The sequence below is a fragment of the Pan troglodytes genome, chromosome 2, assembly GCF_028858775.2.
Source record: "Pan troglodytes isolate AG18354 chromosome 2, NHGRI_mPanTro3-v2.0_pri, whole genome shotgun sequence".
Lineage (NCBI taxonomy): Eukaryota > Metazoa > Chordata > Mammalia > Primates > Hominidae > Pan > Pan troglodytes.
The window spans coordinates 183,819,208-183,834,588 of NC_086015.1; the positions used below are offsets into that span (position 1 = coordinate 183,819,208).

General features: G+C 35.1%; 1 protein-coding gene across 5 annotated transcripts in view; it reads right to left on the bottom strand.

The window, feature by feature from the left end:
- CCDC39 (coiled-coil domain 39 molecular ruler complex subunit) overlaps positions 1–15,381 on the bottom strand; it is a 260,910-nt gene that overhangs the window by 36,695 nt on the left and 208,834 nt on the right. For all 5 annotated transcript variants that reach the window (XM_063806407.1, XM_054682367.2, XM_003310126.6 and 2 more), the window contains 8 exons: positions 14,748–14,906; positions 13,858–13,950; positions 13,633–13,761; positions 8,920–9,111; positions 6,322–6,425; positions 5,547–5,679; positions 2,324–2,518; positions 1,238–1,402 (listed from right to left, as the gene is read on the bottom strand). In XM_063806407.1, the coding sequence (XP_063662477.1) occupies positions 1,238–1,402; positions 2,324–2,518; positions 5,547–5,679; positions 6,322–6,425; positions 8,920–9,111; positions 13,633–13,761; positions 13,858–13,950; positions 14,748–14,906 (1,170 nt within the window). The remainder of the gene's footprint in view (positions 1–1,237; positions 1,403–2,323; positions 2,519–5,546; positions 5,680–6,321; positions 6,426–8,919; positions 9,112–13,632; positions 13,762–13,857; positions 13,951–14,747; positions 14,907–15,381) is intronic.

Genomic DNA, 15,381 nt, shown 5'->3' on the forward strand with positions numbered 1-15,381 from the left:
ACTTGACAATGGTATGAGGGAGGGAGCAGTCAGAGTAGTTCAAAGGGGGAAGAATTATAACCATCCCCACACAGCAAAACAGACACAATCCAGGCCAGGGGCAAGAAACAAAGTCATACCTCTAACATTCTATACCATTCTCATATTCTAAATAATCAAAACAATGCCACATATTGAGTACCTACAATTGTGCTAAGATATAAATTGCTTCTAGTTCTCCCAAATGTCCTAAAATAATATTAATTTTTCCCCCATTTAATAGACGAGTAAACTAGAGCTCAGAAAAGTTAAAACAGCAGTAGTGGTATAGCCTTGAAATTTAAAACTAGTTCTATCTGATCCAAAAACAAGTGTTTTTTTCCACTAAACAAAGATAACCATTTTTAAATATTTCATCAGACTACAAACTACTCCAAACCAAAATTTTGTCTTCTTAAGAAGAAAAAAAAAAGTAATAACTCTCCACCTTTTGCAGCCCTCAAGGAATTTAGGGCAATTCTTTTTATAACCACCAGAGGACACATCAATAGTCTTTCCAGTGGTAAATAACAATTAGACCCTACTAAGTTCTCACCCCATTCACGTCCACACTCACTCTCTCACTTTTACTCTCTAGTCAAACTTTAACATAGGTTTTATATTACAAGAAACATAATAAAATTCCTAAAGATGAAGACGTTCTAACCTTATTAACAGAATCCAATCATTTCAAATATTATAACTAAGTAAAGATTTGAATAACAACTGCTGACTCATAAAGAGCAGGTTCTTTTTACATGGTGTTTTAAAGACAAAGGGCCATCAAGTTATTTGTTATGGCAGTTAATAAAATAGAAAACTAGAACGTATCAATGTTCTAAACAGTGTACTCTTGAAGAGTATTTAGAAGTCAAATGCAGGAGGGGTCAAATCCTAGCTCTCTGTGTACTAGCAGTATAACCTGGACAAATTACTTACTCTATAAAACAGATAATAGTATCTTCCTCACAAGACATTTGTAAGGATTATATGAAATAAAATACTAGAGGCATGTCATACAATATTTAGCATATACTAAATGCATCATCAATGGTAACATTACACACTAATAGTACAAAAATAAGAACATTGTTCATACATTTGTTATATATGTGTGTAGAGTGGCAGTCACCCTATCCAAAGTAGTCTTAAGAACATGCTGTCCTAAAACAGAATGACTAGGATATTTGAAATATAAAATGTATTTTGTCTAAGTTACATGAAGCTTCTTGATCTGTGTTTCCAAAAGGCCACATGTAGATTTTTTCTCTTCCAAAGACTTCTTAAGTTCAACAATTTTTGCTTCAAGCGCTTGTTTTTCTTCTGAATTAATTTCTCCCTTTAACCGTGACATTCTCCGTTCCACTTGTTGAACGTGAAAATCCTGTTACAGTTAAAAAAAAAAAAGGTATTACAAAGAAAAAAAAAGCATTTCTACAAGTGTAAAAACAAAGTGAATACTTTCTTATGACTTTGGACTAGGCATTATCATGTAATAAAGTCACTTTAGTCTTTCAGTAATTCAGGATAAAATCCTTTTCACTCTAAGAGGAACAAAAATAAACTATATCTCAACAATCAAGGTACATGATAGACACAGAAATAATCTTCTGAAAATATGACAAAGTTGGGGGATGTTTATCATACTACCATGATGGAATCTCAGTAAATTCACTGGATTCACATGAATTTGGATTTCTGAGGGCACATTATCTAAGGGATACAAAACAGGTAGTCACTAATTGTTAGCCATGAAAGGTTCAAATATGAACATCTAATTAATTATTCTTAATATTATACTTTAACATCTGTAATTTTTAAAAACTAAGAATATATATTAGATGAGAAAATTAAGATGTAGAGATGGAGAATATTAAGAGATTAACACAAATATATAAATAGAACAAAATAAGGAAAAACTGAAAAAAATGCTTTTACTCTATTAGCATGGGAGTGAGGGTGGTGGTGCATAACTAAGAATCAACATACAGTTTTTCTCGGTTTCAGATATCTCGTGCCTTCTTCTGTTTTACTCTGGATGCAAATGTCTCAGGTTCCTTTAAAACATGGTTCTCCCTCACTAGAGTTCTCTCTCCTCTTGCCTATTTATTTCAGATTGAGGGGAAAAAATAGTTTTTAAGGCTCCCTCACCCTACTACTGATCTAACATGATGTCTCACCTTCAGCATCTGTCTGTCCTCCACAAAAGTGCTTATAAGTCTTTGTTTTCTTAGAACATGGCGTATCTTGACCATCACAACTGTAATAAATCAATATGGAAGATATTCATAAAAGTAACATCTACCTGACTGTACATAATTTCTTGCTGCTTCAAGGTTTCAAAATCCAGTTTTTGTAACTGATGGTTGAGATGTTTCAGAGAGGAACGAGTTCCTTCAATTTCTGATAAAACAGCTTTTTCTTTCATTGTCTCAGTCTGTAACTCCTGAGCTTTCTTAAACAGCACACCTTTTATGAGGTTCAGTTGAACATCTACTTCCTGATGAGAATTATAGTGATTAATGAAATTAAATATATTGAAATGTTGTATTTATATGAACATAATAATTTAGAAACTCAAATAAATTTGAACCCTCCACTATTTTAGCCCTTTAGAAGATAAAGCTCTTCCCACAATTTTAACAAGTCCCCAACATTTCTTATGGTTTATTCTATTCTAGTAGACTAGGGTAGTTTTTATACCTGTGTCATACACCTTGACCTGTCATCTTAATTTCATCCCATGCTACCCTAGCCTAGCAGTTGGCCATTCTACTGATTTCCTCAAAAAATAAAGTCCACTGGAAATATACAGCCTGTACATTCACAGAGTTTCCTAAAGTCTTGAGGGTGCTATGGGGAAGAAATCACATCACCCAATCTCCCACCTTTCAAGCACTATCCAGTGGTGAGCAGGTAAATGTTTAACCATCATCTCTCCAGGAGATGAGAGGCTAGGGGGAGAATCTGATTTCCATGGTATAAATACTCCTACTATGGCCAATTTCCTGCTACTAACATGATTCCACTAAAGGCAGAGTTGGGAAGAAATTCACAGAAACAGACCATTTTGTGGTATTTCCAACATACAGATAAAACAGACATAAGTAACCTTAAGAGTATAAAATAATAAAATATTTGGAAGTAATGAGTGCTGAGTATGTATTACTTTTTTTGTAAATGCTATTTATTTAACTATGAGTTTATATAATTTCATTTTTAATCATAGCTGTATTTAGGAAAATTTCTAAAAATTTAACTATTGGCTCTTGTAAGCTGGTAGGAGCACTACCAGCACACTACAGGAACTACCTGTCACTCACTCTTTGCCTCCAGTTGGCCTCCACCACGTGCAGCTCTAGGAAATAGAAATGAGTCTCCCATTCCCACTGCTCCTCTCTCAGGAAGCAAACCTGTCTTGACCTGGAAGCCTCACAACCAATGTGTTCTAGGCTTTAAATTGATCTACCATGCCATGATCAATTGAAAATCATCATTTTTAAATGCTGAAATAATTTGCCTATGTGATCTTATGCCCAAATAAATATATTTTCCTTTAGCAACCAACAAACCTGAATATGACACAAAACAAGTCTGTGACTGGCACATTGAAATCTTTGCATAAACAAGAAATATAATCTGATATTCAGTGCATTATTTTACATAAACAATTTTCTATGGGTTTAAGATCTTCTCAAAGATTGCCTGGCAGAGTTTTAAAGCCAATGCTTTGTGGTGAATAACACAGTACATCTCCAAAAAAGATAGGGTTGGGATTTTTTCAAACAAACAAAAACCAACAGCAATGAAAAAACCCCCAAGACTATGAACACAGCCCTGCTAAAAAACAATTGGTACACCCTGCTGCTAATATTATTAATTTTTCTAATTTAGCCAGTTCTTCAAAAATGTCTGAAGTTTTTAATTCTCTGTGATGAAAAGGTCTATTTCATATAAATTTCACAGTGTTTACAGGTTTCTGATAAGTACTAATATCATCTGTTACAGGGAATCATGCTCTTAGGAAGAAAACACCAAAACTTTTAAAACATAATGTGTAATTTGAATATCATTCATGTCAAGATTGCAGCATGATTTTATGACTTAGAAATTTTACAGCACACTGAGGAAGCTGGATCCCATCCAAATACAAATGGAGCCAGATGAGATATAAGCCTTATATTGGGAGATTTTGCCACCATCTTCAACTACCCCTTTTTCAACCCCCCCAAACGAGTAAAAGCAAGAAGTAGAGTCAGGTCACACTTATAGTTCACACTTATAGTTCACTTTGAAGTTTTCAAAGAGGAAGTGGTGCACCAGCCTTTTCCAGTTCCTCAAAAATTGGCTTTAATGCCATCAACATGCCAAAAAAGACTGAGGTAGAAGAAGGTGCCAGTAGAATTAGCAAAGTTATAGCATTTCAAAGCCCATTTACCAAAAAATTTTGCCAGATTATAAGGGGTTAAAGAGATAGTAGATGATGAAGAAGTACAAATCAGGAATGTAGATGATGATGGGAATTTGATTACAAAAGAACAGTGATAATCATGTAGAAATCAGTTGTAAAACAAAGCCACTTTTCGAACTATTTATATGCAATATACAAATAGACATATGGATGATGGCAGGGACATAGGTACAGTAGGCTTTGGGAAGGAATGGAATCCAGGGCACAGTGGGGGAGCTACTTTTTTAAAAAGTAGCCAGGCATGGTGGCTCACACCTGTAATCCCAACACTTTGGGAAGCGGAGGAGGGTAGATCACTTGAGGTCAGGAGTTTGAGGCCAGCCTGGCCAACATGGTGAAACCCCATCTCTACTAAAAATACAAAAATTAGCCAGGTGTGGTGGCACGCGCCTGTAATCCCAGCTACTCAGAAGGCTGAGGCAGGAGAATCGCTTGAACCCATGAGGCGGAGGTTGTAGTGAGATCATGTCACTGCACTCCAGCCTAGGGGATAGAGCGAGACTCAGTCTCAAAAAATAAAAATAAAAAAAATAAAAAATAAATACAAAGACATCAAAATTAGTAGCTTAAAAACAGAGGAGGCTGGCCGGTGCAGTGGCTCACGCCTGTAATCCCAGCACTTTGGGAGGCTGAGGCAAGCAGATCGAGACCAGCCTGGCCAACATGGCGAAACCCCATCTCTACTAAAAATACAAAAATTAGCCAGGCGTGGTTGCAGGCACCTGTAATCCCAACTACTCGGGAGGCTGAGGCAGGAGAATCGCTTGAACTTGGGAGGCGGAGGTTGCAGTGAGCCAAGATCTCGCCATTGCACTTTGGCCTAGGCAACAAGAGCCAGACTCCATCACAAAAAAAAAAAAAAAAAAAAGAGAGAGGAGACTGAGAATAACTTCAGAAGCAATGCAAGAGAAGAGGTCCAAAACCAGATTATAAATGTGATCATACCAAAAAGCAGAGCTTCTTACAAGACCTCCTCGTCCTCTGATCCTAGGAGTCTAATTAATTCACTGTTGCTAAATTTTCTGTGATTTAAAGAAAAATTAAAACTAAACTTTACCTTCACATCTTTTTCCTCCTCCTTTAGCATATCTTCCAAATTAGTAGCTTTCTCTTCTACAGACATGGTTTTCTCAGTTATCTCCTTTAATTTTGTTTGTATTATCTCATTATGATTTTTAGTTTTTTGTAACCTGAAGAGGGTTTATCACAAAAAGATAGAAAACGTGCCTAAAAAGCATTTCATACAAACAAATAATAGTTTATCCTAATATTTATTTGTATACCTTGAAGGGGTTTTTTGCTGTAAACCTTTTTATTACCACTACATATTTAATAGACCATAAAAATATGGCTTCTGAGTCTTTGTGATGAAAATATGAGTAAAATTTTTTTAAGTTTAATAACGTAGTAGCTGGCCAGGCACGGTGGCTCACGCCTGTAATCCCAGCACTTTGGGAGGCCAAGGCGGGCAGATCACGAGGTCAGGAGATCAAGACCATCCTGGCTAACACGGTGAAACCCCGTCTCTAATAAAAATACAAAAAATTAGCTGGGCCTGCTGGCGGGCACCTGTAGTCCCAGCTACTCAGGAGACTGAGGCAGGAAAATGGTGTGAACCCGGGAGGCGGAGCTTGCAGTGAGCTGAGATCGCGCCACTGCACTCCAGCATGGGCAACAAAGCAAGACTCCCTCTCAAAAAAAAAAAAGTAGTAGCTAAAATACTGCAGTTATTTAAACAACAAATAGTCTTAAGTATTTAATAATTTTCTAGATATTATACTCTAATGTAGTAAAAAATAATCATAAACATATTTAAATAGTTTTTTTCTTACTTTGCTGTTTCTTCATGAATGTCCTTCTTTATCTTGGAAATATTTTTCCTCAGAGCTTCTAAATCACTGGAAGTTCTATTCACAGTGGCTTTTAAAGAATCCAGCTATTTATTAGTTAACAGACAGAAATTATATATTTACTCTGTATCTTATAACTTATTTCATTTCTGAGTTTTATTCCACCCACTTTAAGTTCTAACCTACATCACATCCACAAAAGTAGTAGCCATTTTTTTATATTTAATATATAAACAGATTTCCATATTGATCTGATATCAAATTTTAATTGGCTTTGTTGTATAATCCTAGCAAATTATAGAGAACACATGTGTTGAAAGTAAATACAGAAATGTCTAATATCACTAGACCTGCTCAGAAAGAGCACATCCCCAAAGTCCAGATAAGCTAATATATATGTGCTCATAAGAATCATAAGTTTAACTGGATTTGAAAAATCTCAAAAGATTCTAATATATCAGACTCCTAATAACTACATTTTACTGTTAATCAATAGTAAATTATATTTTACTATTAATCAAAATTATTTAAACAGAAAATCTAAGATACAAATTTTCTTTTTTATTAAGGACCTTTGCAAAAACCCTAAACTCTCCACCAAATACTCTCAGAACAGACAAATTCAGTAAGGTTTCTGGATACAGTATCAATATACAAAACCAGTTACATTCTTTACACTTACAACAAGCAATCCAAAAAAGAAATCAAGAAAACAATCCCATTTACAATGGCATCAAAAAGAATAAAATACTTAGGAATAAATTTAACCAAGGAAGAAAAAGATCTGTACACTAAAAACTACAAAACATTGATGAAAGAAATTGTAGAGGACATAAAGATATCCTGTGTTCATGGATTGGAAGAATTAATACTGTTAAAATGGTCATACTATTCAAAGTGATCTACAGATTTGTGAAAGTTGTCAAAATCAAAATGGAGTCACTTGTGTCAAACCCTGACAAAACTGAGCTGGGGAAGGCCATGAAGAGAGAGTTCTCATACATATTTGCCCAATAACAAGAACTATCCCAAGAGACTCTGCCAGAACCACAGCCTTGCATAAAGACCACTGCAACCTTGTACAAAACCCTTCTACAAAGACATCTGCCCAGCAACTGACTGATCAACCTTGGACTGACACTACCCTAATTGATTCCTATAGCCAAGGATTATTATTTTAATACAACTTAGGTAAAGTTACTCATTTTACCTTTAAAAACTTTTGCCTTCCTTTATCTCCCTAGATATGCCTATAATCTGTCATAGCCTATATATACTGGATTTTCAAATTCCCTGCTCATTCCTAATTAAGCTCAATATTTTTAGAGGGCCTCTCTCTGTTATTTAGGTTGACAGATTCAATACAATATCAAAATTCCAATGTCATTCTTCACTGAAACAGAAAAACAATTCTAAAATTCATATGGAACTATAAAAGATCCCAAATAGCTCAAGTAATCTTAAGCAGAAAGAACAAAGCTGGAGGCAACATACTTTTTTATTTAAAATTGTATCACAAAGCTAAACTAATCAAAACAAAATGGTGCAGTCATCCATTGGCATCCACAGGGGATTGGTTCCAGGATCCCTCGCAGATACCAAAATCTACAGATGTGTAGGTCCCTTATATAAAATGACATGTATTTGCATATAACCTATGTACAGCCTCCTGTATACTTTAAATAATCTCTTGATTCTTTTTAACACCTAATACAATGTAAATGCTATGTAAATAATTTTCATATTTTTAAAATTTGTATCCCTTTTTATTGTTATATTATTTTTATTGGGTTTCTTTTCTGAATATTTTTTATCAATTGTTGGTTGAATCTACACATGCAGAATCCATGGATAAGGAAGGCTGACTGTACTGGCAAAAAAAAAAAAAAAACCAGACACACAGAAAAATGGAACAGAATAGAGAACCCGGAAATAAACCCATGCATATATGATCAACTAATTTTCAGTAAAGGTGTCAAGAATACACAATGGGGAAAGGATAGTCTCTTCAATCAATGATGTTAAGAAAACTGGATAGCCACACGCAAAAAAAAAAAAAAAAAAAGAGAAAGAAATTGGGCTTTTCTCTGGTACCATATACAAAAATTAATTCAAAATGAATTAAAGACTTAAATATAAGACCTGACACTGTAAAACTTCTCAAAGAAAACATAGGAGAAAAGCTCCTTGACATTGGTATCTGTAATGATTTTTTGAATTTGACACCAAAATTACAGGCAACAAAAGCAAAAATAAGCAGGACTACATCAAACTAAAAACTTTCTTTAAGGAAAAGGAACCACCAACAAAATGAAAAGGTAACCTACAGAATGGAAGAAAATATTTGCAAACCATTTACCTGTGATGTGAATGGCACCCCGTGGTGCTTAATCAGGGGTTTAATCAGAGTATCCCAAAAGTTCCACAAACAAAGAGACATTAAAAAAAAAGAAAAGAAAAAGGAAAAAAAAAAAAAAACTAGAAGCAGTTTCTTCATCACAGGAAAAGCTTTATGCTTATTTTATATTTTATAGTGATTTGTCGTGAACATACAAGCCAGTCTTTTTTGAGTTGACATACCTCACCCTTCAGCTGAATTCTACTAGTTTCATGGTCCTGATATGCCGTTCTACATTTTAAAAGTTTACGATCAGCCACAGAAATTCTTTTCTCAAACTCTGTGTTATTCCCAATCTCACTTTCCAAAAACTTGATTTTTTCTTTAACCAAATTTTCTTTTTCTCTCGTTTCCTGCTTTATCCTTGCTAATTCCTAGGATTAAAACAAATATGTTTACTTAAATATATGTTTAAACTGAGAAAACTAAAAGGAATTTAGTTTCTATTTTTCTATTATTACATTTAGTACTTATTTTACCAAAACTTCTTAGAAGACATTTTAAAATACTTTTATATTAATAAAAACAAAATATTAGTCTGCTACATATTAATGTCTATAAATTCATATTGTTAAATGTCTGTTTTCTTTCATATATCTGGAATTTTGCTAAAGAGATGAGAAAAATGGTTATGCTTTTATATATGAAAGGTAAAACCTACAAATGTAACAGTGTTGAATATTTTTCACATGAAAAGCGGGGTTTCAATGAAGTTTTCCAAATATTTTACAGACCGGTTTTTTTTTCGTGTTTTGAAAATAGCATTTTAGTTATTAGTTTCAATAGGAATGTCTTCACTCAGGCCTTTCACTGGTCGTAGAGACAATAATAAATAGAATACACAAAACACTGTAACTGAAATGTGGACAAAGTACCATGGGAACAAAGAGATGATGAATTCTTTCCAAGAGGAGTCATTAGTCGACATTATACTTTCCTGGCTTTCCAGGATAGGGAAGAAAAAAAAAAAAGAAAAAGAAAAAGTAGAAGAAGAAAAAAGACGTGCCCAAGAGGCAACATTTGAGTCAGGCTTACAAACATGAATGGGGTTGCATAAATACTCTAATGTAGTTAAAGTGTAGGGTGGGAAGGCAGGGGTGCAAAAGGAATATATTAAGAAGGGTTGGGGTCCAGATGAAAGAGATAAAGCTGGAAAGGTAGGGTTTAGGGCCAAATTGTGAAAAAATTCAAATGTCATGTTAAAGATCAACTTTTAAGCCATGTAAAACAAAAAGATTTCAAAGCTGGGAAATAAAAAGATTAGATGTTGTTTTCACAAGCGATGCTGATGGCAATAAGTTGGATGAATTAGAAAAAAAATTACCCTAATGTGTATTACTTGCATGTATTCCAAAATGAGGTCCTTCCAAACAACTAATCACAGGAGATTGGGGGAGGAGGTATGTGTTCTGAAATCAACAGGTTTTAGAAATGCTGCATGTATACATATTAGCATATTAAATGGCTACACATCTGAGATATAACATATTTTAAAAAGGAAATTTTAAAATTGTTTAATTTTCAAGTTGTTTAATCCAATTTTTAAGTTGTTCTAAATATTTACTGTGTTCATTCACTCAAAAGACACGTCAAAACTTCCTAAGTTTAAATATTTCAGAATATGAATCCAGAGTTTCTTGCCTTATGATTTTTTCTACCACTTAATCAGATGCTTTAATTCTACTTCAACATCATACTTAATAGTGCTATGCATCATAAAATTTTCATATAGGTAATACTAAGTAATATTTTAAAACTTCTACACTGTAATAAAAGCATAGTAGAAAAATATTTTTCCACTTCTACACATTGTTTCTTTTAAGAATACAATTTCAGGATTTTATGACCAGACCCCTGACAAGAAAACGCTGAGAAGGCAGGAATGAACTGTTTTGCAGGAAGAGGAACAAAAGAGTATAATATCAGTTAGGAGATAAAATATTCCACCCTCCAATATGCTACCGTCAGAGGCATTTGAACCACAGCAACTCCATCTTGAAGAGGAGCAGCGTTAACATAAGGCTGCGACCTACGGGGCTGCATTCCCAGACAGGCAATCTAAGTCACAGGATGAGACAGGAGGTTGGCTCAAGATACAGGTCATAAAGAACTTGCTGATTAAAAAGTTTGCAGTAAAGAAACCAGCTAAAACCCCCCCTGACCAAGATGGAAAAGAGAGTGACCTCTGGTCATTTTCACTGCTTATTATATGCTAATTATGATGCATTAGTCTGCTAAAAGACACTCCCACCAGCACCATGGCAGTTTTCAAATGCCCTAGCAATGTCAGGGAGTTACCCTATATGGTCTAAAAGGGGGAGGCATGAATAATCTACCCCTTGTTTAGCATATAATCAAGAAATAACCATAAAAATGGGCAACCACCAGCCCTCAGGGCTGCTTTGCCTATGGAATAGCCATTCCTTTATTCCTTTTGCTTTCTTAATAAAGCTGCTTTCACTTTTACTCTGTGGATTTGCCTCAGATTCTTTCTTGCATGAGATCCAAGAACACTCTTTCAGGGTCTGGATCAGGACCCCTTTCTGGTAACAGTATGAAAATAATAAAACCATAGAAATCAGAAATCCTATAGATCAGGGGTTTTTTCAAAATGTGTTGTTTTGTTTTATTCTCAGATAGCAGTTGTCAAACACTTAGAAGCATCCTGTTGCCTAACGGAACCACCTCTTAGCACCCTCCTTAGTCTCTGACAGCACAATCAGGAGATGTCAACATGTAAGTAAGGAACCACTATGAATGTGACCAGGGAGCTACTAGTTGTGTATTCTGCCAAATCAGCTGACCGAGTTACTTTAGCCATGGGGTTGTATGAGAAAACTGATTGTGGATCCGCAATCTTGGATCTCGCACATGACTGACAGAGAGGAAGCAGTCATGACTTGAGAAAAGAATTTTTATCTGAGAATTTTACATTATCAAGCCCAGAAAGGCATTAAAATCAGACAGAAATAACATCCCACTGCACCCCTTTTATGAGCTGTGTACTCATGTCTTGATACAGCTTGCTATTGCCACAAGCAGCTATAAATTAACCTAATAATGCCTCAGCAGATACTATAACCCACACCCTGCAGCTCAACAATATATAGCCAATCAATAGCTGATGTTATTTCAATGTAAATTCTTGATAAACAACTCAGGAACTCGCTCTTTTTTCCCCCTTTAAAAATCAACTTGTAACTGCTGCTAATTGGAGTGTATATTCAGGGCAACTTGAATCTATACTCCCAGGTTCCCAGGAATCAATCCTCAAGCTTGGCCAAAAGAAACTCTGCTTCCATTAATTTTGCTTCAGCTTCTTCCTTGTAAGTCAACAGCTTAATGTTTGAAAGCAATGAGAAGTTAAGAAATATTAATAGCAGGCCAGGTGCGGTGGCTCACGCCTGTAATCCCAGCACTTTGGGAGGCGGGTGGATTGCCTGCGGTCAGGAGTTCGAGACCAGCCTGGCCAACATGATGAAACCCTGTCTCTACTAAAAAAAACTACAAAAAATTAGCTGGGCGTGGTGGCGGGAGCCTGTAATCCCAGCTACTTGGGAGGATGAGGCAGGAGAATTGCTTGAATCCGGGAGGCAGAGATTGCAGTGAGCTGAGATCACGGCATTGCACTCCAGCCTGGGCGACAAGAGTGAAACTCAGTTTCAAAAAAAAAAAAAAAAAGGTAGTATCAGCATTAATTAAGAGAACCTCCTTAAAAAAAAAAAAAAAAAAAAAAAGAATTAAGAGAACCTCTGCCAGGCACGGTGGCTCATGTCTGTAATCCCAGCACTTTGGGAGGCTGAGGCAGGTGGATCACGAGGTCAGGAGATCGAGACCATCCTGGCTAACACACGGTGAAACCCCGTCTCTACTAAAAATCCAAAAAAATTAGCCAGGCATGGTGGCGGGCACCTGTAGTCCCAGCTACTCGGAGGCTGAGGCAGGAGAATGGCGTGAACCTGGGAGGTGGAGCTTGCAGTGAGCAGAGATCAGGTCACTGCACTCCAGCCTTGGTGACAGAGCAAGACTCCGTCTCAAAAAAAAAAAAAAAAGAGAGAATTAAGAGAACCTCATAGTTAAGATTGGTTCTCCTTTGTCCCTCCTAGGGAGGTATAACCAGTTTTGTTGATAAAATGTTGGTTACTTACAGAAATTGAAAATATAACAACCAAAAGTAAACCACACCCAGATACCAGAATTTAAACTCCCAGTAGCCTGAGCTGCTTGCCAAATGCCTTTCCATGGAGTAGATAGAATTTAACCCATCTTCTCACCTGACTCTGAATTCCTTCTCTTTCTCAAATCTTCCCACTTTTATTCCCCATTATTTCATTCCTTAATGATTTTCCAAAAACATTCTCCTAAATTACCTCTGAAAATAACAAGAGATAACACTTGGTCTGTGTTATCAGTGCAGTATTCCCCGCTTCCAAGCCTCTTTGTCATTATTGGTGTCTCAGCTTCAAAAGTGAAACTTTACTGCAGTCTAGGTTTCTTTTCTGACTCCTTGTCCCTTGGCTGTTCATGGAGGTTCCATTTCCCTACTGTAACTTATTGCCAAATAGCATACACATTAAATCCAAGGGACCTTGGACAGCCATGTGTAAGTCAGGGCATTGGTTTTATTGCCAGAACAGTATCTACTGACTCTCTCTTGTTCCGCAATTCTGAGATGACAGGATCCTGTGTTTGGAGTTATAATACTACACTCAAATAATCTTCATCACATTTCCAAATGGATATAGAGTCAGCTTTCAAAAATATTTACCAAAACTACTGAATATTGCTACAAAAGTGACTTTCAAATAACAATGTGATTTACATTTGGAATAATGAGTTAAATACAAAAGAGACAAATACAGCTGAACATTACAAGGACCAAACAACTACTTTACCAAAGCACAGTTATCTATGTCTCCATCCCTCTTCTGCATCTGTTCTATTGTGTTCTCCCATTGTTTAATGAGTTCTTGTCTTTCATTATGAATCTTACGAAAATCTTGTGCTGCTTTATCCAATTCTAACTGTCAAACAGAGAGTAAAGAACATTTCTGTGAATTTAAGTGGTTTTGCAAACATCACCTTGAAAATTAAGAAATAAAAATCTTCCTTAAACTAACCTGTGCGCTTATAGTCTCTGTAAGTTCGTTGTCAAGTATCTTTCTTTTCTGATTACATTCCAAAGTTAGTCTTTCTAATTGCAGAGTCAGTGCCTATGATGTAATTATATACAGATACTTATAATTCTCATTCTATTAATTTAAATGTTATTAGTGTATCTAACATTAAATAGTATTACACTATACATTTACATTTATTTTATATGTAAAACTGTGAAATAATAAATATCTTTATCTTTTAACCCCAAAACGCTAATCTAATGTGTTTGCATATAGCTGCATAAAAACTCAATTGTTTCTAAAATGACTTTTAATATTTTTAAAGTAAATTAGAAAAAAGATTAAGTTATAATTTCCTATTTGAAAGTTTTAAAATAATGCATTGGTATTAAATCTACTAGAAAATAGCATGTTTTATAATACTAGCTTTATTAGTATCACCGGATATAAGTAGATTTTAAGTGATTTTTATAACATAATCAATAGCACTACAGTCTCAAATCAGCAAAAACTACATGTAATATTTAAACTACATTTTAGGCAAAATAGCTAAAATATATTAAAATAGTTCTAGTGGAAAACTTTCTCTTCTGAAATGCTTTTGAGCATCCTTATAAATCAGGATATTCTTAACCTGCGATCCATGAATCCTCAAATAATCAAAGGGAATCAGAGAATCTATGAAACAGTCAGCAATATTTTATGGGTATTTGAATATAGTCATTTTTTCTACAGAGAAGACATTTGGCTTTATTAGCTTCTCCAAGAAGCCTCTGACTCAGAAGTTTAAGAATTGCTGCCTTAAAAATCCTAAGTATAACTTTAGGTAAATAGGTTGACATACTACAGATTTAGAGAAAACCTAACAGTTACAATTTGTAATTTCTCACCCTGATTTTATTATCATCTTGTTGTGCATACTTCTGAAGAGTGAGAGCATCACTATCTTTATGAGCTGATTCTTCTAACCAGGCCTCCAATGCTTGCTGGTCCCAGTTCATTTGACATTTCAAACCATCCAATTTTTGAGTGGCTTTAAATATGCCATTCTAATTTCCAAAGAGAGAGAGAAAAGGGGAGATTACAAAACATTACTTACTATACAAACTAAAATAAAACATACCTTTATATACTATGGAGCAAAATTAAAAATGAGGAAATCCTGTCCCTGCCTTCCAGATGTTTATAATATGCCATATTTTAATAATATAAACTATAATTATATAGCTTGTATCTTAATTCTTTCATTGTAAAATAGAGGAGAGATGACTATACAAAGTCAAGAACAGTAGTTGAGCCAAAGCTTGCTTTAAAAGCCTTTAGGCTTTACGGTAGCTCCCTCACAGCAACTGCATTAATCATTCCACCAAAGCCACCCCAAATATATATGCAATCATAATTAAAATAATATGTTTGGTACGCTAACTCAAATCCAAGACAAGTATCCTTCAGCCCCATTTCCAATCATATTGTTTGCCCTAAGAAGTCTCTTATAGAGAAATTTTGGAAACATTTCTAACTGAA